Source organism: Plectropomus leopardus, chromosome 23, assembly GCF_026936395.1.
Source record: "Plectropomus leopardus strain MGB_pleo_1.0 chromosome 23, ASM2693639v1, whole genome shotgun sequence".
Classification (NCBI taxonomy): Eukaryota; Metazoa; Chordata; class Actinopteri; order Perciformes; family Serranidae; genus Plectropomus; species Plectropomus leopardus.
This window is the reverse complement of record NC_142198.1, coordinates 7,963,506-7,986,380: the sequence shown is the minus strand read 5'-3', so window position 1 is coordinate 7,986,380 and position 22,875 is coordinate 7,963,506. Positions and strand designations below refer to the sequence as shown.

At 40.2% G+C, this 22,875-nt stretch overlaps 2 protein-coding genes across 10 annotated transcripts; one reads left to right on the top strand and one right to left on the bottom strand.

Annotated features, from left to right (window-relative positions):
- Positions 1-176: 176 nt before the first annotated feature.
- On the top strand, positions 177-9,149 carry fam113 (family with sequence similarity 113). 2 transcript variants are annotated; one of them, XM_088073692.1, is made up of 12 exons: positions 177-480; positions 720-801; positions 1,832-1,911; positions 2,139-2,209; positions 2,297-2,371; positions 4,458-4,608; positions 5,418-5,664; positions 5,854-5,910; positions 6,690-6,749; positions 7,040-7,219; positions 7,393-7,542; positions 8,039-9,149. In XM_088073692.1, exons 1-11 carry the CDS (start codon positions 478-480, stop codon positions 7,539-7,541), a joined length of 1,155 nt encoding a protein of 384 aa, XP_087929818.1. In that variant the 5' UTR covers positions 177-477; the 3' UTR covers position 7,542; positions 8,039-9,149. The 2 variants fall into 2 exon arrangements, with proteins under 2 accessions (XP_087929818.1, XP_087929817.1); XM_088073691.1 differs by having other exon boundaries at positions 2,139-2,371.
- Positions 8,563-22,363, bottom strand: LOC121961809 (dynactin subunit 1). 8 transcript variants are annotated; one of them, XM_042511842.2, is made up of 32 exons: positions 22,211-22,363; positions 20,237-20,302; positions 19,924-20,118; positions 19,677-19,758; positions 19,562-19,593; positions 19,158-19,178; positions 18,522-18,545; positions 17,190-17,276; positions 16,631-16,783; positions 16,327-16,350; positions 15,672-15,869; positions 15,297-15,501; positions 15,099-15,177; positions 14,754-14,913; positions 14,369-14,473; positions 14,096-14,287; positions 13,873-13,989; positions 13,635-13,787; positions 13,364-13,524; positions 12,982-13,150; positions 12,653-12,721; positions 12,236-12,448; positions 11,847-12,008; positions 11,359-11,490; positions 10,999-11,124; positions 10,755-10,897; positions 10,494-10,660; positions 10,164-10,282; positions 9,630-9,825; positions 9,464-9,537; positions 9,282-9,371; positions 8,563-9,146 (listed from the first exon to the last, which is right to left on the bottom strand). In XM_042511842.2, exons 2-32 carry the CDS (start codon positions 20,276-20,278, stop codon positions 9,009-9,011), a joined length of 3,828 nt encoding a protein of 1,275 aa, XP_042367776.2. In that variant the 5' UTR covers positions 20,279-20,302; positions 22,211-22,363; the 3' UTR covers positions 8,563-9,008. The 8 variants fall into 8 exon arrangements, with proteins under 8 accessions (XP_042367776.2, XP_042367777.2, XP_087929811.1 ...); XM_042511843.2 differs by lacking the exon at positions 16,327-16,350; XM_088073685.1 differs by lacking the exon at positions 17,190-17,276.
- Positions 22,364-22,875: the final 512 nt, after the last annotated feature.

The window sequence follows — 22,875 nt, the reverse complement described above, 5'->3', positions numbered from 1 at the left end:
AAACTTAACTATCATAATTGCTATTTCTTTAGAATTGTATTAGTTCATAATTTGATTAATACTAAAAAAAAAAACCCAAAAGGCAATCAAACTACAATTCACTGGATCTCGCTTTATCGCGAGACTGTGATTTTAGGCGTGAGCCAAAACCAAACTGTAATTTCCGATACGTCACCTAAGGGTCACCTGTCGCCCGAACTAAGGGAAGAGTGAAAACGGTCATTTTTAGACTTTGAATGCTACAATTTACAAAAAACGTGAGTTTCTCATAAAGTTTGAAGCTAAGGACCAGTTATTGAGGCCACTTCGGGTTTGGCTCCTGGGACTAAAACGTCCGGAATCTGACGGTTTACTTCTCGGTAAAGTTGTGCTAACGTTTGCTGAAAAAACCCCAACAGTTAACGGCGCCAGCAGCAACGTTGTCATTAGCAGCTAGCTTAGCAACAACTTGTCACGGATTTGTCCTCAAATTCAACAATGGTAAGTTAACGTTATTTTAACCTCAATGTCTATGTAATTCAACCTTATGCTAGCTGTTAAGCCTGAGGCAGCTTTATTAGTAACTATGCTAAGTTATTTTGCTATCAAAAGTGTGAATTACAAACACTGCTCATTGTGGCTAAGAAAATTCTATGACTTGATAAACGGATGTCCACCATCTCGTTTCGTGAGTTAATGTCCCTGCTTTGGACATGTTTGTTTGGTTTTGTAATTGACAGAAGGAGACCATGAAGCCTGTTAGTCACCAGCAGGCCTGCCAGTTGCTCCACAACAAATTTGTTGTGGTGTTAGGAGACTCCAGTGAGTAACTCTGGTCTATTATATCCACTTTCTCGTTTTCAAAGCTTGGGAAGAAATGTGTTTCTTTTACAAAAGCCATTTTAACCCTTAGGGGTGGTTCATTCTTGATTTCTTGATCATTTTGGCTGTGTTTGTGCACAAGGCATACATTTTGGCTAGACTGTATATTTTTGTCTCTATATGTTAACTCAAACATAACATACAAACGCCTATTCATAGAAAATAGAAAATTGTATTTGTATTATATTTTTATGGCCTGATTTGAAAAGCACATTTTGTGTTGGTGCGCGGGAACAGGAACTAGTCGAAAAGAGGTATGAGAGTACTCATGCATACTCACACAGTACATTTTACTATAACAGGTCTTTGTCTAGGTGTAGTTGCTATTTACAGTTATTTACAGTTCCAAAATTAACTGCAGTCCATTGTGTATTTAAAGAAAAACTCTATGAGAATGAATATATTGAAAAAATAACAACTAACTAACTGAGAAAAGGGGATGGCTATGGGTTAGAACAGAGGTCAAGGATTTAATTCCCAGTCTAGCCAGATTAAGATAAGAAGAGAGAGGTCAGGTAAAGGTAAAATTTGGGGGTCAGAAACTTTGACACTAAATACTACGAGTCAGTTTAAATTTTTTATGGCCGTTAATCTGATATGTCTTGAGTATTGATATGCAGGGTAAACCAGCTATTTTACTTCTATTATAAATAAGATTTTTTTTGTCTTCCATCTGCTCCCTTTTCAGTCATGGGATGTGTATTATGAATCTAAATCTGATTGTTGTGGATTTACATGACCAGAACAAATTAAAAATTAAATGAAAATTTAGGGACAGACGGTGACAAGAAAGTCACAAATGTAATAGGAGTGTTGATGTGTCATAACAGAATATTAATCTGGAGAAAAAGGATTTACTCCTGTTGTGATCATGGGTCTATTTTGCTGTTTGGTTAGGTTAAGGGAAAAGATTGCGTGCGCCTGTTTTTCTACACTGCTATTTTTAATGCTCTCTGTGTCTCACCCTCAGTTCAGAGGTCTGTGTACAAGGACCTTGTTCTGCTGTTGCAGAAAGACAAATATCTCTCCTTAAAACAACTCAAAAGCAAGGCAAGTGATGTGTAACACTCTTACATTCATATACTGTCTGGTTTACATACTGATAATGTACTGACAGATAAACATGAAGAAATTTGCCTGACATGCAAATTTTTGTTTACTGTTGTAATTTTTATTGTCTGTATTCTCAAAATTTTGACAATCTATAATCACATTTCTGTAGTCTCTCCTCCCATTTGTTGCTATCGTCCTTACTGTCTCACATTTGTCTCCTTCAGGGTGAAAAAAGCTTTGAACAGGACTGCCTGGTGGAGGGGGGTAGTTTGAGTCCGTTGCACAATGGAACAGGGTACAGAGAGGTTCGCCAGTTTCAGTCTGCTCACCACCTCATCCGCTTCTACTTTGTGACGCGCATCTTTTCTCGTTACATGGAGAGCGTCCTGGCCGATTTCCGCCACGGCTTGAAACCAGATGTAGTCATTCTCAACTCCTGTGTCTGGGATATTTCAAGGTAGGTGCAGGACAATCCGCACCAGTACCAGTAATACTCAATACCTTACTGTGCTGTTAATGTAAACATCTGCCTAGGTCATTAAAGGGGTCGTTGTACTGTAGTCTAAGGTGGTGAGTTGGGCTGGGAGTGAAACCTGTGCTCAGGAGTTCATGATTGATACAAATCATGTTTTACTTTAAAAACACAGTGAAATGGAAAAACATAATTTTGCTTATCCTGCATCTCTATGTTAGCTGCTGTCTCTTTGTGTGTATGAACGACAAGGCAAAACAGATTTTTGAAAATATTTATACAGGAATGCATGATATTGGATATTTTGCCTATATAGAACATGCTCATAACTTATTTGGCTGATAACTGGTATTGATATATTTTCACTGTCTAATTTAAGCAGTCATCAATTCTCTTCTGTAGTGGAATTAACATAACATTAGATATTCTCTTACGGTGAGGGCCCACCAGCAGATGGAGGCATAACATACAATACTTTTCAGTGTATGTAATATTTATTTAATGTGCAAAATAAGAAAAAAATACTTCAACCAAGGGTTGATTTGTGTTCACTCAAAAAATAAACAAATTAAATATGGGTTTGTCATATTTGCAGGAAATCAGCGTGTTGGCCAATTCCAATATTTCATTTTAAGGACAATGTTGGCCTAAACTAATGAGGTGCAGATATTATCGTGCATCCCTATTTGTAAATAAAAATCCCTGTCTTTCTTCATCTAAGACTACACTTTACATTTATCTAACCATGTTATTTGGTTCAAGCAGCTAATTCAGCCCAAGCAAATGAATAGGCTGAAGGTATGTGTCTGGATTAGCAAAATCTGTGATTGAACAGTTGTGATTGTCATCCTTGATCAATTTCCCTCACGCGATTAATAAAGAATTTCTATTCTATTCTATTCAAGACCCACAGGGAGAAATCAAATTTTTGTGATTGGCAGAAGTTTATGCAGCGCTGCAATGATTCTGATGTGTGTATTTATGTTCTTTTGTGTCACAGCTCATGAAAACAATGATTGAAATTAAACTGAATTATTAGACTGCAAATCAAAATTATAAATAAATAAATAAGAGGTAGTGAAAGGATGAAAAGGAGGCAGTAATGATTTGGGGTTTAACACTAGGGGCTCACAGTCACACACTTTTTAATTGACTTAATTAACTGAAAAAGTAGATGGAGTCAGATACAAGCACAGCGGTTTTTAATCAGGCTGTGCATGCACGTTACCGTGGTTACCAAATGATCTGCATAAATATCTTTTAGAGTTTACAAAGACCTTTGGCAAACAAAGTAAAGCAGAAATACAAAAATGGAAAGCCAAACAGCCCCCAGTGAACACAAACTAGAAGAAACGAGGGCAGAGTTAGGAAAAAATTAAACCACAGGACAAATAATCCAAGATGCAGGACACTTAATGTCAATATAGAATAATACAAAGTAACAGACTTAAAACAACATCGGAAACAGTTAAAGCAGTAAACCCACAAAAAGACGAAATAAAAAGAAGTGGCATAACATGGCATTTTATGGATCAGCTATAAGAGGGCAAACACTTTTCACGTTCAGCAGATGGATTTATTAGTCGTTTAGCTTTTGAAGTCATGCTAAAACCACATCTCTGCTATTATAAAATCCTGTGGTTGTTTTGTTTGCTTTTATACTGCAAACAAACTGCACCAGAGTCTGCTTAGAAGCATAATAAACACCTTTAAAAGCAGCCTCAGCTGGGTTGTTTGGTCTGCACCAGGGTTCAATTGAAAGCTTTCACAACAGCCCAAACGATGCATAGTAACTGGGCAAATGGACCTGAGTTTGTTTTTAACCAAACCAAATGGGTTAGGCGTGAAGGCACTTTAAGTCACGGTAACATCTCAGTGATCAGATTTTGCCCATAATGTTGTGAGTTTGAGATAGCAGTGTCAGAGGACAAAGCACTGCTTTGTTTGAGTGTAAAATGGTTTTCCTGATGCTGTTCACTGGTGTAAGGTGTCACTGAATCTCTGTTGATTAGTTTGTGCATAGTGGATTTGTTCTTCATTGCTCTCTCTGTATCTGTGTTGGGTTTTGTAGATACAACTCCACATGGCTGAGTGACTATAAGGAAAACCTTCATAGGTTCTTTGGAGCGATGAGAGAGATTCTGCCAGAGGAAACTCTAGTAATATGGAATCTCACCATGCCCCTGGGAGAGAGGATCAGAGGCGGTTTCCTGATTCCTGAGGTATGTTTTTATCATAACTACACCCGCCCTTCTGCCTCTGATTGGCTCTGACCCCAATATTCTTCTACGCTGAATGCAGGTGGGGGGAAACATAAGGCATGCATGTACATGTGAGCGAATTGCACTCCTCTTCAAGCAACATCACAACCTTAAAACATAACAGCAATATAAAATAAAGAGAACTATTGGTTGTTTTTTTGGTAACGAAAATGGGATTTTTCCCATTTTTTTAAATTTGGTCATAATATTTCTTTTAATTTTTTTGCAGTTTCTATTAAAAAAACTTTTTTTCTTTTTGATTTTTGTAAGGCATGTTTTCATTAAAACTGCCAAAATGACTACATTTATAAGAAACTGTAAAATAAAATTATTTTTGGATTTTTAAAATTTCTGACGGCCCTTGAACACCTCATGTGGGATGCTGAAATAATTTCTGAAAAGTTTGAATCTTACATGTTTGAAAAAAGCTGAAAAGAAAAAAAACATTTTGGGTCCTTGAATAGTCATAGAAAAGTTTTGAAATGTTTTCTGTGACTGTGTGGGAACCCTGGACCGCAGTCCAACCTGTAAAGTCATAGTGAAACTGGAATCATTACGTATACAGGTACCTTTGGAGTTCATACTTCACTTAAGTGGGTTTCATTGCTGAAACTGAAGGAATGTCTTGGTTTGTTGAGACCACGGTAATGTGTAAAAGTAGCTTCATGGTTTTTCCACACTTTGTCTGATGGGAAATAAGAGGCTTATTTTCTCCTGTCTGCTGCTGCTCCAGTCTTAAATCTGTGTCCTCTCGCCCTCCTTCACCTCAGATTGAGCACAAGGCTCCCCAGCTGCGTTATGATGTGATTGATGGCAACTTCTACAGCGGGACTCTGGCTGACGCCTACGGGATGGATGTGCTGGACCTCCACTTCCAGTTCCGCTTCTCTCTGCAGCATCGTACGAAGGACGGAATCCACTGGAACGCCCTCGCCCACCGCAAGATCACCTCTCTGCTGTTACAGCACACCGCAGAGGCTTGGGGTGTTATTATGACCTGTCCCCTGGCTACTATTGGTAAGGAAGAATACCAGTCCACACAAAGATGGAATGTGGTTTAGGCATATTACAGTAATGGGATGGCGCTGTTTTTCCGTACTGCTTCTGTACTCCAGAACACTTCAGATACATACATTACTCCTACAAATTTTAAAGAAATTTGTTTGATAAAATTGGGTTGACATGACATTGTTCTTTTTACTATAGAGCATAATGAGGTTACTGCTCAGCAGCCAGCTAATGGGAATGCTACCAAACATGCAGGTAAGATGATGATGATGATGTGTTGAATTTGACTGAAGGGGGGGCTAGCAGCTAACACAGAGAATTTAGACAGCGGACCAAAGATGGTCACACATTTTTTTTAAATTGCTCTTCTCAGCTCCAGGAAAGTTTTACAAATATAAAACCACCACAGCTCATAAATTCATAATAAAAAGATAAATAATTGACCTTGTTTGCAGTTCAAGGTATCCTTTTAACAGTTTTACAGACGTCTTTTTCATAATATAACTGGCCTTTGGGGAAAATGTTTCCTGTGCCGCAGGGGAGTTTTTTTGGCTGGCCAATGGCCACTTGGGAAAATTTGTTGCAAGGCTGAGCTCCCTCATGCTAACACCATAGACAGCGCTTAAACGATGTCATCGTTGCTGACAGAGTTAAGCGGATACACACACGAAAGCATGGCCAGACCGACTTACCACAACAAGCCAGAGATGCTAGGACACACACAGAGGGAGCATGACTTGAGGACGCCATAGCTCATTTATATCTATACAGAGCTAACAGTGTGTGCCGCATTATTTATTTTCTGAATGTCGCAAACAAAATCTTTAATTATAGCATTGTAGTTTAAAATAATTTTTCCTCTATCTGACATATTTAAAAAAGCATGTTCCAATCCGATTAGTATAATGCCTGAGGCAGAGACCCTGTATACACAACAGTCACACTGTTTTTTGTAGTTTTTTTTCTTTTTTAAGATCTTGTTAAGATGTGCAGCTCTTATCTGTTTGCTGACGTATGTCTTGCTGCTTTCTTAGGAGTTCTACGAGCCTCTAACCACCACTCCCTACCTCCCACCAAGTACTTTTCCAACACGGGTAAGACTTAAAACATCTAAACAGAAAAATTCTTTTGGTTTTTATGTTTTGCGCTGAATATCTATTACGATATCGGTTTGATTTGTAGTCAAAATACTACTTAAGATACTTGATTACCTCAAACCAAATGAATGAGGTCATATTAAAATACTGTAGCTCATCAATGATGCACTGTGATTGCAAAACGTGTCTCGGGCATTTAAAGCATAAACAAGTCAGATTCATGTGAAGTTGGAGTAATTTCAAATGACTGGAACTGAAGTGTTTTCTGCCACCTTTCCCTTTGACAGAGAAACAATATGGTGGCTACTGGGAGGAGTTCCACAGTGATTACATTCCTTTTGGTTTCGATTATGAGAACAACCAAAGAGCTCGCAGACATGGCGGAGCTTACGGACCTGCCCCCCCAACTCTGCTGCCTCTCCCTCCAGACCTCAGACACCAGTTTGCATATGGATGGTCTAGAAATGGTTAGTGTGCAGACTTGTGGCAGTGACCTAACAGATGATGCATGTTTCATCATTCAGACCACACGCACTGTAGTGTAAATTTGAATGTATCTGTGGTTCTTCTGATCTATTCCTGAAAGTGTGTTTGAGCTGCCATGTCCAGAACCTATTAACATGTCCTGTATGTTCTGCAGGTTTCAACTACAGGCCTCCCCACCACTTCCAGCCTTATGACGAGCGCCATCATCAGCAAGTGATGAGGACCCGACACACCAGGCACCACTACGCACCGTACACCCAACACAGGCTGCGTCAGTACAGCCATAACGCCTGCTACTACTGAGGCAAGGAGGTTTTCCAAGACCCACATTTGGTCAAATTCCACTTATTGTTATCTCTGGCCTTGCCTGCAGTACATTGTTTTCATTTTTTGAATTTGTTCTTATGCACCAAAACTAGATTTTAATCTTTATAGTTTTTTCATTTCAAGGCATTCTAATTGTGCACAAAGTTATTTTTCACTTTGGTGAACACTGTGATGGATTTAAGTGTGAAATATTTGTGATTAGAGGTGGTAGAAGAACCAGCTTCAGCTAGTAACCATGTAATCCTGCTACATTTTGATAACTTTGTCAGTGAAACCTTTGGTATAATAAAAGCGTAATAGGCTTTGTTCCTGACATTACTAAACTAAGCTCCAGTTACTGATGATGCAGGGAATATTTGTTTTCTTAAACTAGTCATTACATAAATTGGAGTGTAAAACAGGTGAAAGTCGTTACCTTGGCATAGCTTTACAGAGCTGGCATGTAATTTTCTAATGTATATTCTCTTCAACAGGGACACAACTTGCTCTGCTTGGGGCCAAAAATGACAGGAGGCCAGGGACCAGTAGCACCAGCCCCATACATGTGTCTAGGACTCTTGGACATTTCCAGGATTTTACTACATTAGGACAATTTTAAGATTTAAGGACGTTTATAGGATTTCAGGACATCCGTCTCAGTTGTAGGGAATCCTCCACTGGCACTACTTTTTGACAAATAAGTTCTGTTTTGATGCTGTTTTATGCACTCTGGCACCATATGTATGGTTGAAGCACAAAAACAATTCCCAGTGTGAATAACTTGATTCTTTTTTTGTGAATTAGAAAATGGTTTGAGGCGGGGGACACCTGAAACCCTACTAGGAGCCAGATTTGGCTCTACAATACTGCTCACTGCTCTACGACAACCCAGATCTAGACTCTTACTGCACACATGTAATCTGGCAGTGGACCTTACATTAGACACATTTGTCAGTTTACAGATGACATAAAGGTAAAATATTCATGTCACAGTTGACCTTGACACAAAAAACACTGCTCGGAAGTGAATTGCTTTTATTGTCTGAATTACTACAAATACAAAAGATACAAAGGGAAACTATCAGTTGGTGCAAGTACAGTAAAAATGACTTGTTGCTAGTTTTCCCCTTTCCCCACAGAGTGTTGGTAAAACTTGTGCATACAAACAGTTTGAGTGAAAACCAGACGCCGTCACAATTTTGACATTCAGGAGGCAAATCTATTTGGACTTCATTCAAAACACCAATCAGTTTAACGTTGACATAAAGTCATTGTTGTTGCCTCAGTGTTATTAGTGCTATAGTATTAACTTTGATAGATTGGATACAGCTTCCTGAGAATAGTGGGAAAAAAAGGGATAAATAGAGGAGAATGTTGAAGTAAAGTAGAAGAAGGAATGAGAATACAGGGAAAGCTTTTGTTGTTGTGCTGCCAGTCATGGCTGTGGGCCAATGGCACGCTGTCTTAGGCCATGAGGAGGCGGTGCACTTTCTGCAGCTGCTGCTGTGATAGGACGAGGCGGTGGACTTGTTCCTGTCCATGGGTGCATGGAATAGCAACACGACCAACAAACACTGTTCCCCCCTGTTTCTCTTCCTTGGCCTAGGAATCAACACAGATATTTTATGTGTAATGTGCCTTTTGTTAATAAAGTATTTGATCTTTTGTAGTCAGATTACAAACTTTGTTACATCTTGGACCTGATGGTGTGTGTGCGTATGTGTTTTAGGGTTTTACCTTAACAAAAGAGGAGACAGGGAAGGTGGCGAAGTCAGAGGAAGCTTTCGCTCCAGGCTGATAGGAGACGACATGTTCAGCTACTTCTCCCTGAAACAGAAAAATGTACAAATATTTGGTTTTGTATTTCGGTCAGCTTGCTGACGTGGTGAGGAGAAGTGATATGATTCTGAAGTTGTCACCTGGAGTTTGTCCAGGGCATCCTTGAGGCTCTGCAGTCGAGCTGTCTGCTCCAGCAGCTGTGCACCGGCACTAACTGGAAGACACGCGGGAGAGGAAAAGACAGAAAATGAAGTAGCTCACTCTGATAAAAACAGCAGAGGAGAGTCTAGAAACTAACACACGCACCTGCTGTCTTCCCAGTGATGTCCACCACTTTAACCTCTGAACTCAGCTTCAGCAGGGTTGAGAGCATTTGGTCAGTCCTGCGATAGATTCCTGTGTTCAGTCCCTCTGGTGGCATGGAGCTTTCTTTGGATGCTTGTGGTAATTTGGGAGGGCAGAGTGGAGGCAAGGACGCCAGCTGAGCTCTCATCTTCTCCGCCTGGAAGTAAGTAACATACACTCAATAATATGTCAATATTACTAGACTTTAGGGCTGTACCAAATGTTGTCTTTTTTTAATACCACTGGAATCTAATTCTATAAATAGTATAATACTGATATTTGTGTAGCTTAATCTGTAACTGTCACTGTGCGGAAATACAAGGTATAAACTGAATAGATTTGCAAAAATACTTTGTGCAGCATTTGAATGTTGATTCAGAACTCAAATGTTAACATTATGGATGTAGCTTCGAGCTATACAGTACAGACTTCCTGGATTTGATGCAGCTGGGATAATACCAAAAATGTATAAAACTCACTCCAGCACCAATGTACCTTGAGTCTGTTGTTTTCATTCTTGAGGTGTTTAATGCCAAGCCTCTGAGCTTCAACCTGCTGCCTGAGGAGAGGAGAGTCCACCACCTGTAGCGCTCCTGCCAGGGATGGAGACAGACCTGCTCGAGAGAGACGGGGAGAATGGTGAGGCAAATTCCCTCACTATAACAGCCTGTGCTTCTCCCCAAAACATGGTGTGTAATTTTATGATTCTGTAGTACAATTACACCAAATGCAGGAAAAAGATCTAATAATCAGCTGGTTGGAGGTTGAATTAGAGACCACAGCTTTTATCAAACATAAAATCAACATAACCACACAGTAATTCACCTCCTGCAGATCCCTGAACAATGGAGGCGATTCCAGAGGCAGACGGGGCTCTCAGACCTTCGATCGTCATCTTTGATTGGTTATTAATGCGTTGTTTCAGCTCCGCCTTCTCCGCCTCCAGCTGGTCGATGTCAGCCTGCAGGGCGTCCATCGTCTCCTCAAACTCCCTGAAGGTGAGGAGAGAGAAAGGTTAGGGGAAAAAAAAGAATGCATTTGTTGAAATGCATTTATTTCTTCGGTTTACTTCTTTATCTTTCTTACTTTTCTTTCTTCTTCAGCAGGGCAAGGTTCTCGTCCAGTTTGGTCTGAATCTTCTCCACCCGTTCGTCCGCGTCTTTGGTGGAGGTGTCGAGCTTTTTCTCCAGCAGGCTCAGACGGACATTGGCCTCGCTAAGCTCCTCTCCCTGAGAAAGAGGTACAGCGATTCTTTCCATTTCAAACTGGCAGACGACGCTTCGCTTTGCAAAAATAAGTCAAGTGATTTTTGTTTGCTTAAGTGTGTCACCTTGATCTTGAGGGACTTTTTGAGCTCCTTGATGACCGTTTCTCTGTCTTCTAGTTTAACTCCTAGACCCTCAGCATCAGTCATCTCAGCCCTGACGATGGATGCTCTCATCTCCACTGGAGGAGTCTGAAAAACATGGAGGACATGTCAGAAAGTAAGAACTGGAACAGGGGAGACATGACAAACTGCAGAAATGTGCTTGGATATCAATGTCTGAAATAAGCGATTCATCAATGTTGAAAACGCACGCACACACGCACACACACACACACACACACACACACACACACACACACACACACACACACACACACACACACAAACACACACACACACACACACACACACACACAGAGATACCTTGCCCTGTGGTTTGTCTGCATCATACTCTCCTTCCTGCATGGCAGTGGCCATCTTGTTCATGGTGGCAATGATGGAGGTGCAAGACTGACGCAGAGACTCTGGGCCGTTCAGGCCTTGAGAGCCATACACCTTAAAGAACAGAGTGGGGATTTAGATGCAATAACAAAGCTAGAACGTAAAATCAACGAACTATTAGTCTACTTGTCCCAAAACAACAATACAGGATTCCTACTTGAGTGCTTCAAGTGTCTTCTAATCTATTCCTCATACAGAATACTGACATCATTAATGTATCTGAATCTATAATAATGCAAAAACTCAAGATTAATTAAAACAGGTAATATTGGTCAAAGTCTAGAAAGAGCATCTGTGACTACTGATTCTCAATTAAAACAAAACAAAAAGACCTGAAACTAAAATTGTGAGTCACAAATGTTTAAGTCAAGAATATCTGGCAAAATGTACATTGTTGGGTATTTAACTACCTGCTCCACAGCCTTGCATGCGATATCCTCCAGTTTGAGAGCGTTGAGCCCTTCCTGTTCTGCCAGCGGAGCAACCATCTGAGCTCCGGCTGCAGCCACCTCCTGCAGCACGGCCACCACGCGGGTGTGCTGGCGCCTGCACTCCGTCAGCGTCTCCGATACCTTCAAGATGAGACACAGCATGTGAGTCAAAAAGATACTGTGGATTAATTCTGTTAGTGGGTCAGTGATAATTAGAGTAGTGTAAATAAATCACATTAATGGTAAGACAAAAAGGAAACCTCCAAGTTTCTCTTGTCAAATCCAATTTTAGCACCAGTTTCATTCAGCTGTTTACTGTGTGTGTGTGTGTTTTAACTTGTCTATATGTGTGATTCTGTATCCAATACCTGTGGTCCAAAATTAAGAGCAGCTGGTACTCCAACTACATCTGTTCCAGGCATGCGGCGGCGGATCTTCTTACAGAACTGTTTGATATCAGAGCAGGAAGTATCCAGATCCTTCAGAAGCACAGCGAATCCAGAGCTCTCCTGACCTGCTGTCAGGAACGCCCGCAGACGAGCGACCTCCACTCCCATGCAGTCCAGGGCACTCTGGGTAAACTGAGAGGTGAGAGGGTGGAATTTAAGAAGTCAGAAAATGATTTTGTTACATTTTCATTTCTGTTTTACTATCATATTTTTGTTTTTCTTGTTGGGGAGAGAAAGTGTTCCAAACAACCACATTGTTGGGATTTTTCCTGGATTTCGGTTCGCTCTGTACTGGGAGTAAAACGAAAAGTACACTGCAGATAAAGCTTGAAGCACCTTAATGTGATCAGCCAGTTGCACTGTGCAGTCCTCACTGTGATCTGCCAGATGGACGCTGTACAGTTGCTGGAAGACAAAACAACAATGAGAAACTTTAGGTTGAAAGCCAGATTCCACCAACTTTATACGTTTGATAGTAGCTGTATACCAAATGCTCCTCAGACATCTAAAACAATAGTTTTAGATGCACAATAACAAATCATGTTGATAAATGGATTGGATTTAGGGTGCACATTTAATCCGTACATTTCATTAAGCCTGTGTGTTTAGAGGACAGATACAACTCCAGTAGGTTGTTTTAATATAAAACCACATTCTTTTGTTACCTGATAGTACTTGATGGCCTTAGTCAGAGGTTCCACCTGAACAGTCTCATCCAGCTGGTCTTTATGCAGCAGGTCGATGAAATAATCCAGAGAGCGCTCATGGAAGCTCATTTCAGTGTAGAGGGTACCCATGCGCTTAAAAATCTCAACGCTGCACGTACTCAGAGCCCTGGAACCAGTGCAGGGAGGAGGGAAAAGAACAAACAGGACCAATTTTATTCAGTTTACAAAACAAATGCAATCACTCTTCTGGAGAAATATCATATTTTGTTATTTGTTTAAAAAAAATGAAAAAATCTGGCAGCCTGGACACAACTCATCAAAATTCTCTGATAATACAGTTTTATTGCTGACACATATGTGATGATGCTGCAGTACATACTGCTCATATTTGTGCAGAGTGGCCTGCAGCAGATAGAGGGAGTAGACCAGTCCTGAGGCGAAACTACGCTGTTCTCCTGGAGGCCCTCTAAGCCCTGTCCCCTGGGCCAAGTTCCCATTCAAGTCAAACTTCTCCTGGGCCTGTTTACTGATCAGCTCAGCCTAACAGATGAAGGACACACATGCAGAATTATAGAAACAAACAAAGCACAACAAAATGACTTAATATTGGTTAAGATTTGACAACAAGATACTTGTACACCTCTTCATACCTTGCAGATGAGCCTGGGGATAAGCAGAAGCACCAGAATACAGTCGTGATCTCCACCGTGACGCAGGAAGGAGTCCGGCATGAAGGAGGTGAGGAGGGATACCTGTCTGTTTGACTGAGCCACTTCCATTTTCCTCAGCTCCATCTCAATGGCCTACAGATTATATGCAAATGTCATCAAAGGTGTAAAAGGAGTCAACTCATTACTCCTGGCAGAATAACACATGAAGTTAACCTACCTTGGCATAAGCCTTGGTCTCTGCAAACTTAATCTTGAAGTCAAATAGCTCAGCAGGAGGTTGTTGAACTTGTTCAGCATTTGCATTTTGCTGGCTGATCAGCTCTCTGTTGGTCTCCTGATGCACAGGGAGAAGAACATACAGTGTCAGAGGTCTCTGTCCTATGATTATGTCAGAAGTCTTTATTTCCTTGAGCATGTGTGTTTCCCTGCTCTTCACCCACCTGCAGGCTGGTGGTGAGATCTCTGTATTTGCTGATGGTCTGCTGGTAATCAGCTACAGTCTCCTGTGCAGCCTCCACCCTTTTCTCAGCCTCTCTGACCTTTGCTGCACTCAGGTCCACCTGCTCCCTCAGCTCCATTTCTGTCTCGCGGGCGTTCTCCTGCAGCTCGTCATTCATCTCATTGATGGCCTCCTATTGTGGTGGAAAAAAAGTTCCAGGTCAGTAATAAATATCAACCTTTTATTAATTTTCTGGTTATGCAGTTGTACACACCAAATCAGTGACGGTTTCTCTCAGCTCTCTGACTTTCTCTTCCAGGTCGAGGTTCCTCTCAGTCAGAGTCTCCACCATCTCCTCTGACCCCAGAGCAGCATCCACCTGGTACAGAGCGCACACACGCGCGCACACACACACGCAAGCAAGCATATATGTACAGTTAAATTCTGACATGGCGAACAAACAAGAGCAATCCTTGTTTCTTTTATAGGTGCATTATAAGTACCTGAGCCTAAACATTTTGGTCATTAACTGTATTTGACTTGGTTTCTTTATATTCACCATAGTGGAACCTCCAAAAAGCAGCATCAGAGATTCATAAAAAATATTTTCTCTCCATAATCTTATTTCCATGTCTTTTCCCACATCTCGCTGACTTTACCTGCTCCTTCAGTTCATCGATAGTAGCCTCAGCCTGCTTGACCTCAGCCTGCAGCTTTTCCTTCTGAGTCCTCAGGGTCTCCAGCTCAGTGCTCTTCTTCTCCATCTGCTTCTGCAGCTTCATGTGCTCCTGCTTCTCTGAAGTAGACAGGTCGCGCATTCTGAGGAGGAAAAGGGAATTTAAAACATGTTTTATTAAACCAAAATGTTGAGAGCGAAAACTGCAAATCCCCATTCCAAGCCTTGTCTTCATGGACATTTACCAAGTTTCAACAAATGCTTTTTTAAAAATGTAAACTTTAATCAAAATTAGTTTTTTGGTTTTTTTTTTAGACATTTGACTGACCGAACCAACGCCTCCTTTAGCCTGCCATTCTGCTCCTCCAGTTGTTTGACATGGTAACTTGAGGCTGCTCCATCTGAGCCTGCAAGAGAAAAATAAGGCAACAGAATGAGGGAAAGCAGTGCATAAATGAAAAAGAATTAGGAAAAGACACAGATATGATGAAAAGGCCTTTGTATTTTTTGTGAATAGAGTACGAACCTTTCTCTGAAATCTCATGTCTAAGGATCTCCAGGTCCATGGAGAGCTCCTCCACCTTCTCTTTCAGCGTGTCCACCTCCACTTGCAGTGACTCTGCCCGCTCTTCAGCCATCTCTTTGTCCAGTGTGGCCATCTCGATAGCGTCGGCCGTGTCTGACATCTCTTCCATGTAGCGGTCCTTGGCCTCCTGCGCCTCACGGGCTTCCTGGGAAGAGGGGGTACAAGGTAAAAGATAAAAAAGAGTCCTGTATGATGACAGTGGAGCTGCTTCTGTCACACAGCCTTAATTTCATATTAATCAAAATATCTAGTAAACATCAATAATGCTTTAATTCAGCTTAATTAAAAGTTATTATACTTTATTTCTCTGCGTACCTTCTTTGCCTCTTTGAGTTGTTTCTGCAGCTCAGCCTGCTGCTCCTGCATTTTGGTCTTCCACTCCTGAAGCTGCTCCAGCTGGATCTTGTGTTTCTCAAGCTCCTTCAGCTTGGCCTTGTCCTCTGTCCGCTTCATCTTCAGCGTTTCCAGCTTCTCTTCCAGGTCCTTCACCTGAGCTCGCATTGATTCCTCCTCCTGAAAAGGATGGACAGGTGGAGGGGAGAAGCCAGAGGACAGTTTATATGGAGGATTAACTGGAGTTCATTCATGTCCCAAGATTTTAGTTTAAGGCAGTAAAGACAAATAAGAACATTGTCCCACCACCAAAAGACAAGAACAGCGTGACGGATAGAAATTTAGCTGCCCCAGATTAATTTCCAATAATTTCATCAATTAATTGACTCAGTATTCAAGAACACTTAAGAGTAATAAAGAGATTAATTAATTCCCTTCAAACACAATGGTGTAATTGAGTATTTCAGTGTCTCGGAAAGTTAAACCATGCATTATCACCACATAATTCACCGTGAGGACATTATAAAACCAAGTATTGAGGTGTGCTGAGGGTCATTTTGCCCTTTCGTGTTATGAGTTTGTTAGTAAACTCATGCTGGGTATCATCAGCATGCATGTAGCCATGAGAAAACTCTACCTGCTTGGAAATGGCAGGTTCCACCTGGTCAAACAATAACATGGATGAAATGGAACAAGCTCATTAACATGACGAACATGATGGGAAATAGAAACTAAATGACAGAGATGTGATACACATGGAAATGTGGATACACTGTAAAAATTTGTCGATCTTTAGAAAAGCACTTCGATCTTTTGTGCTGTTGATATCATCGCGAATTCCACATTAAAATATGAAACTGGACATTTTTTGACAGACTTTATCTGCATTTTTTCTGTTGTGCTGACACTAAAATGAACCTTTGTTATTTTCAGTGACCCACCTTGCTCGGAGTAGCCGGGACCGGGGCTGCCACTGCTGCAGGCGACCCGCTGGGCTGAGGCACAACAGGAGCCCCCAGGGCACCCTGGTGGGAGGACAGACCCGCCTCACTGACATCACCAGAGAGAGAGGACGGCAGACTCTCACGAGACGCCTGTGCACCAAGGAAGGTATGTGATGGAGAGTAGCGAGAAGGAGAAGATGTGGGATGAAATAGAGTGAGGAAGGGGAGATGTTGAGTATTTGAATGTGACCAAACAATTTAATTAACAAAAGAGTGTCTTCCACACACAACTTTGAACCCAGTTGAACATCCAGTTTTACATGCTTTCCCACTGAATTCATATTTTATGATAGCATCTGCGCTAAAAGACAACAATCTTCCTGACTTCATGCGTCTCTAAGACCAAACATTTCACCTCCCAGTGTCCCTCACAAGGGATTTCCAAGTTCAGAGACCACTTTTATCTGATGAATCCCAGCACCCGTGCACCAAAGGCCAACAAATCACCACTCCCAGTGACGTAACGGGTGAGGTACCCTGATGTAACACAGCATACCGTGCGTGATAGGCTGTAGCGTCCAGAAGGACGTACCAAGAGGGAGGGGAGGGAGGTGGCAGGCGTGAGACGACTTGGAGCGCTCCACTGCCACAGTGTGATCATAGAGACTGTGTTAGTAAAACTCTGCTTCAAAGTTAGCTTGATGTTACAATATGAAACCTTGTGTTACTGTGTTCTTATTCATACCCATAACAGTTACCAAGTAAGTTATACAGCAGTCCTTTTTTATGTTCATACTGTATCACTTTTGTAGTACAGAGAAGTACAACCAGCTTTTGAAAGTAAATGAATAAAACACTATGCTTTATATCACAAGATAAAACCATCACACAAAGCTTACAGTCATGAGACACTCAATTAATTACATTATTTATCAATTTTTATGAATAAATGAAATATACCTTTAGCACAAATTACACTATACTAACATCAATTGAACAGTCTCTTACACTCTGTAAATAAATAGGTGTTAACATTTATGGTATTTCCTCAAGTGAAAATCAGCTACCAGTAACCACACCTCCAAATAGTCCAACTGAGCAGCCAAGATGAGTCGACTACTATAGTGAAAGCTTTCTAATGTTATTTACCAAAACCTGCCATGTAGGTGAAATTACCAAAGAATATTAAAAATATGCAACTGAAGAGTCTCTCATACTAGGAATGGGAGAAAAAGTTGATATAGCATAGTATCCCAATATTGTATTGATACACGAATGCAAAGTATACATTTTATCATTATTATTAAATTATTTATATTGCAAATACAAATAAAACTTTTGGCAGTCTCCTAGAATAATGAAATCGGTTACTTTTTGAGTCTACAGATAGATACATTTTGTTGCAATAAATATGATAAGAGAAATCGACAGACTGTCAACTTTAACTTAATAGATTAAACATGTTGAGAAAGTTTTCCTTTGGGGAAATAATTTGCAGTTGGAGAAAAGTTAAGTTAAATCGCATTATATCACCATCTTTTTACAATACTCAACATATCGCAAAATGTTTAAAATTACAATAATATAGTATCTTTATAATATTGTATAGTAGGGCCTTTAGAGATTCCCGTCCTTTATCATTGATAATAAAGCTAATGTAGTTTCTCTGCTGTAGTGTATGTATCAGAATGAGTGTGCACTTCATTTCATACAACACAAAAATGCGCGACCTTTGCAAATATTTCAAACATTTGAAGCTGTGCCTTTGATTAAACATGCCAAGCACCCACAAAAAGCTGAAGCATTAAAATTAAAACAAAAAAATCTGAATCAGCTGCTGTTTTAAATCATTCTGCTTTCCTCCCCTGTCTGCTGTAGACAAGCTCACCTTTGCAGAGCGGCGGGTAGCGGACTGGAGGAGAGGAGGTGAGTTGCAAAGAGAGGGATGGGCACACACACGCACGCGCACACACACACACACACACACAAATATACACACACACGTCCAGTGTTGAAGCAAGATCAGAGATTAGCAGCACATAAGAAGCATACCCACTGTTAGATCATATCCATTGATCAAAGCTTTGACGGTTGCATGCACCAGTTAACACCATTTTTTTTAAAAAAGATTATTCTTGATGAGTCAAGCCACAGAAGCAGAATCAAAATGTGAACTCATGCAACAGTGGCAGAATGTCACTGAATTGTGAGGTCAAGAGGAATGACAAAGACATTAACTTAAAACTGTCCAAATTTTCCTTTTAAATGTGGATGCTGGATGTCTTCACCAAAATAAAAAAGTAAATAAAATAAGCAAAGAAGATCAGGTGTACAAAATGCAGCAACGGAGAACCGAGAGAAAATACAGTGAAAATGACATCAATCAGTGATGTGACATGTCTTTATGTCCCGTGCAATTTTCAACATGTAAAAGGGAAAAATAAAAACAAAAGATGAGTTGCCAGTTAGTGTGATTAAAAACAACCAAGGCAAAAGCAAAGGTGTGGAATTTAAATATTTCTACCTTCTTAACGTTCACAGGAAGCTGCAAAGGTATTCAAAAACACAAAAATGAAAGGCTGAACCCCTTTCACATTGTACAGAGAAGAGTGAGGAACTTTTGGGGACACTTTCTGTATGAAGCACCTCTGGTCATAAAAACAAAGAACAAGTGAGGTCTGATTCATCTTGTTCAAAACATTTAAGCCAACATAACTGCTCTGGAAAAGGCAGGCATTTATTTAAGTGTAAGTCATTGCATGAAAAAGAGTGAACATCAGGACAAGCCGTATTTCTTAATTTTACTGTCCATAGAAAGAATCACACAGGAATCCAACCATCTTTAAAGCAAAGTTGTGGAAAAAACACAATATTACTAAACTGACAAAGACAGAAAAAAGCAGAGAGGTGCACGTAAAGGTTGCATACCTGCTTGGTTGTTCTGGGAGTCTCGGGAATGTCTGGAGGAAACAAAGAATCATTATCTACTTTTACAAGTATGTATTTTTTAAACGTATGAATTTCAAACACAGTTCACGCTCACCTTTTTGTTTTGGTATCTTTGCAGCGCCTGACTCAGGAGTATCCGGTGAGGTGGCGCTGGAGCCGTCGTCCACCACCTGGATCTGTACAAAGTGTCAGAGAAACAAAGGACAACATAGACATGAAAACAGGGTGGGAACAAACATCAACTGTAATCACAAATTCAGGAAAAGGAAAAAAAAAAAGATCCTGGAACATGTGACATGAAGGCATTCATCCTAAAATCACAACACACTGATGTCACTAACCTGGGACTGTCTGACAAATATCCCATGGTTTTCCTCACAGGTGAAGTAGCGTTTACCCTGCACAGTGCCGTCGTTCTTGCCTTTGGCCTCATCCAGAATGACGCCCACCCATTTCCCAGAGGCAAAGAGGGTGGCGCCGATGTAGGCGACAGTACCACGCTGACCCTTCCCTGTCACCTCTACTATAGAGCCAATCTAGGAGAGGAGGAGCCCAAACAAGAGACTGTGAGTCAGTACACAATAGTTGATGATTATTTGTTTATTTCCATCAGTTTCTTTCATTTTATTGTGCCTGTATTGAAAAGTGACTGACCTTTGGAGGTTTACCACTCTCCACTGTTCCTGCGCTGCTCATTTTGCTGATCAGTGGGCTGGTCAGCTGGAGGGTTTGGGGAATACAGATGGAAGAAAGTCGGGCGAAAGATGAGGAAACGTGGCACAGAGAGAAAGTAAAGGAAGGTTTGTTAAGAGTGGGAATGAGGGGTAAGGTGGCAGAAATGCAGAGATAGTGAAGAAGGAAGGTGAGGTCATTACATAACAAAGAACTTATTGTTTAAATTTCTAAATTCTTTAGGTATGGGAGCTTTTTTTATCCTCATCTTGTTTAAATAGACTTATCTTACTGTGGAGTATGTATGACATGTTATTTTCAATACTAGCAACCAGATTTGCAAAAAAACTGAACAGTATTATTTTATTTGCCTTCCAATAATGCACCATAGTTCTCCATGCTCAAGCGATTAAGAATTTAGGTTTTTTAAAAATATTCAATGACAAAGTCTTGAGGCAACAAAGCACAGCAAGCCTCATGCACACAGTCATATGCCCTGAACCTCAACAGATTTCCCCAAGTCATATCCTTGCTCTGCTCAAACAAAGATGCCCATTCAAGACAAACTAGGACAGCAGGAGAGTTCGGTCTTTTATGGAGCTGTAAAGACACATGAATTCAAGCTGCCTTACGTATTTAAACCACAGGGCAGAAAACTGGATAGGAAAGATTATCAGAGCCTTATGATAGAAGCAGAGACGCAGCAAGATAGTTGAAGAATCCTCTAGATTAAAAAGTATTTAACATTAATGGGAACAAACACTTGCCTGTAGGTTAAATATATGGACAGAGGCTTCATCCTCTCTACAGGATATCTAGAGTTAACCAAATTCTATTCTTGGGTGTTTTTTTCTTTGTATGAGGACCCAATATGCAACAAAGTGAATCCTGCATCCACTGTATGGTAAGTGTCACAAATGACCTTTTACAAATGTATCAGTTATAAAATAATGATTCAAAGCATTAATCAAAAGTAACCCTGATGCACTAAATTACTCAATATTGAGTGTCCATGTTACTCACCCGGGGGGTGTAAGAATGTCGCCTGTTCATAGCCATTATAGCAAGTTAAGATGGTTTCACCTCCAATGCAAAGATAAAGCTAAAAGTGCTAGTTTTTCTCTGCTATCACATCCCTTCCTCTCCCACAAAGAGGACAGGACAATACAAGACTGTGATCGGAGGGAGGGATCCTGTGGTCCATCACAAAACGTCACAGCTGATTTGAACTGAGAAAGGGAGGGTGATATCTAGCTGTTGTATCTTCTCACAGGAAAAACACATGGATGCTAGCTTGATACTTTGCATGGAGGCACTAATCAGTTTACTGTCCTATAGTCATATAGCTAAAGTGAATTATATAACAGTCAGGTTAGATTTCTTTCAGACATAGTATTTTTGTATTTCATAAGTCATCTTTAACCAACTACCATGCTAACAATGAGCTCGATTAATTCGTCAATTGGTTACCAAATAACAAACGGAGGCTAACTTGAGCTAATATTTCTTCAATTAGTAACGCTGCGGTTGTTTGGAGGGTGTTACGTTAATTTAATGGTTTGGGGTTTTTTTATGTCATAACACCAATATATAAGACGTGAATGCCACAAGTGCAGTAAATACGCAATACAATAAAAGCAGCTGCTTTACGACAGAAAGGGAGTGGACAAAGTGCGATGGGGAGAAATGTCATGAAAGACAATCAAGCTAATGCTATTCGCTTTAATTTTATTTAATTTTTAGCTTGCGTTACATTCAAAATAGAAATAACGGCCATACACAAAATGCCTTTGACTTATTTTGCCATGTAGGTTCAGTTATACAGCAGACTTTAGATGAAAATTGGCTATATTAGCTTTAGCTTAACGTTCAAACCCAGTTTAGCAAGCAGGCTAAAGTCAGAAAGACAAGATGCGATGCTAACACGGTATACTTTTATTTTGTGATTTAGCTTACCTGGCATACACAGAGATTCCTGTCTTAGATGTAACTCCTTCAGGTTTTCATGCAGATGAACAATAATCCTCTGTTGTTATTTTGTGGCTACCTAGCTTGGGAATTCCGGTAGTCTTTTCCGGTTTTTGACAGGTCACTTCCGGTGGCCTGACAGCCACGAAAGACGAGAGGAAAAGTGGAAATTAGCGCCTCTGGTGCCTGCACTCGCCCCTTATTACAAGCTTTATTTTACTCCACCGTTAAGTTAGAGCCCCTGCAGGATCAAAAAAAAAAAAAAATCAATAAATACCTTAATGAATAATTACGGCACTAAATTAAAAAAAAGAGTTAGATGTATAAATAAATACAGAAAGGCAGGAAGCAAGAGTTATAAAAAGAGACAAAATAAGAAATAAATAAATGATTAATTAATTAATTAGTGCAGAGCTTAGAACCTCCTATATCATTAACATAAAGACAAAGAAATGCAGAAATAAATCAATGTAGTTGTACAAAAGTGTAAACTCAAAATCAAGACATTTGTTTGGTCAAATTAACACCTTCTATTTATTTATGCATTGCTATATTTTTATAACATTTATTTATTTATTTGGTCTTGTTTTTATTTTTATATCTATTTGCGTATTTATTCTTGGGTTAATTTATTAATGTATTTACTGATGTGG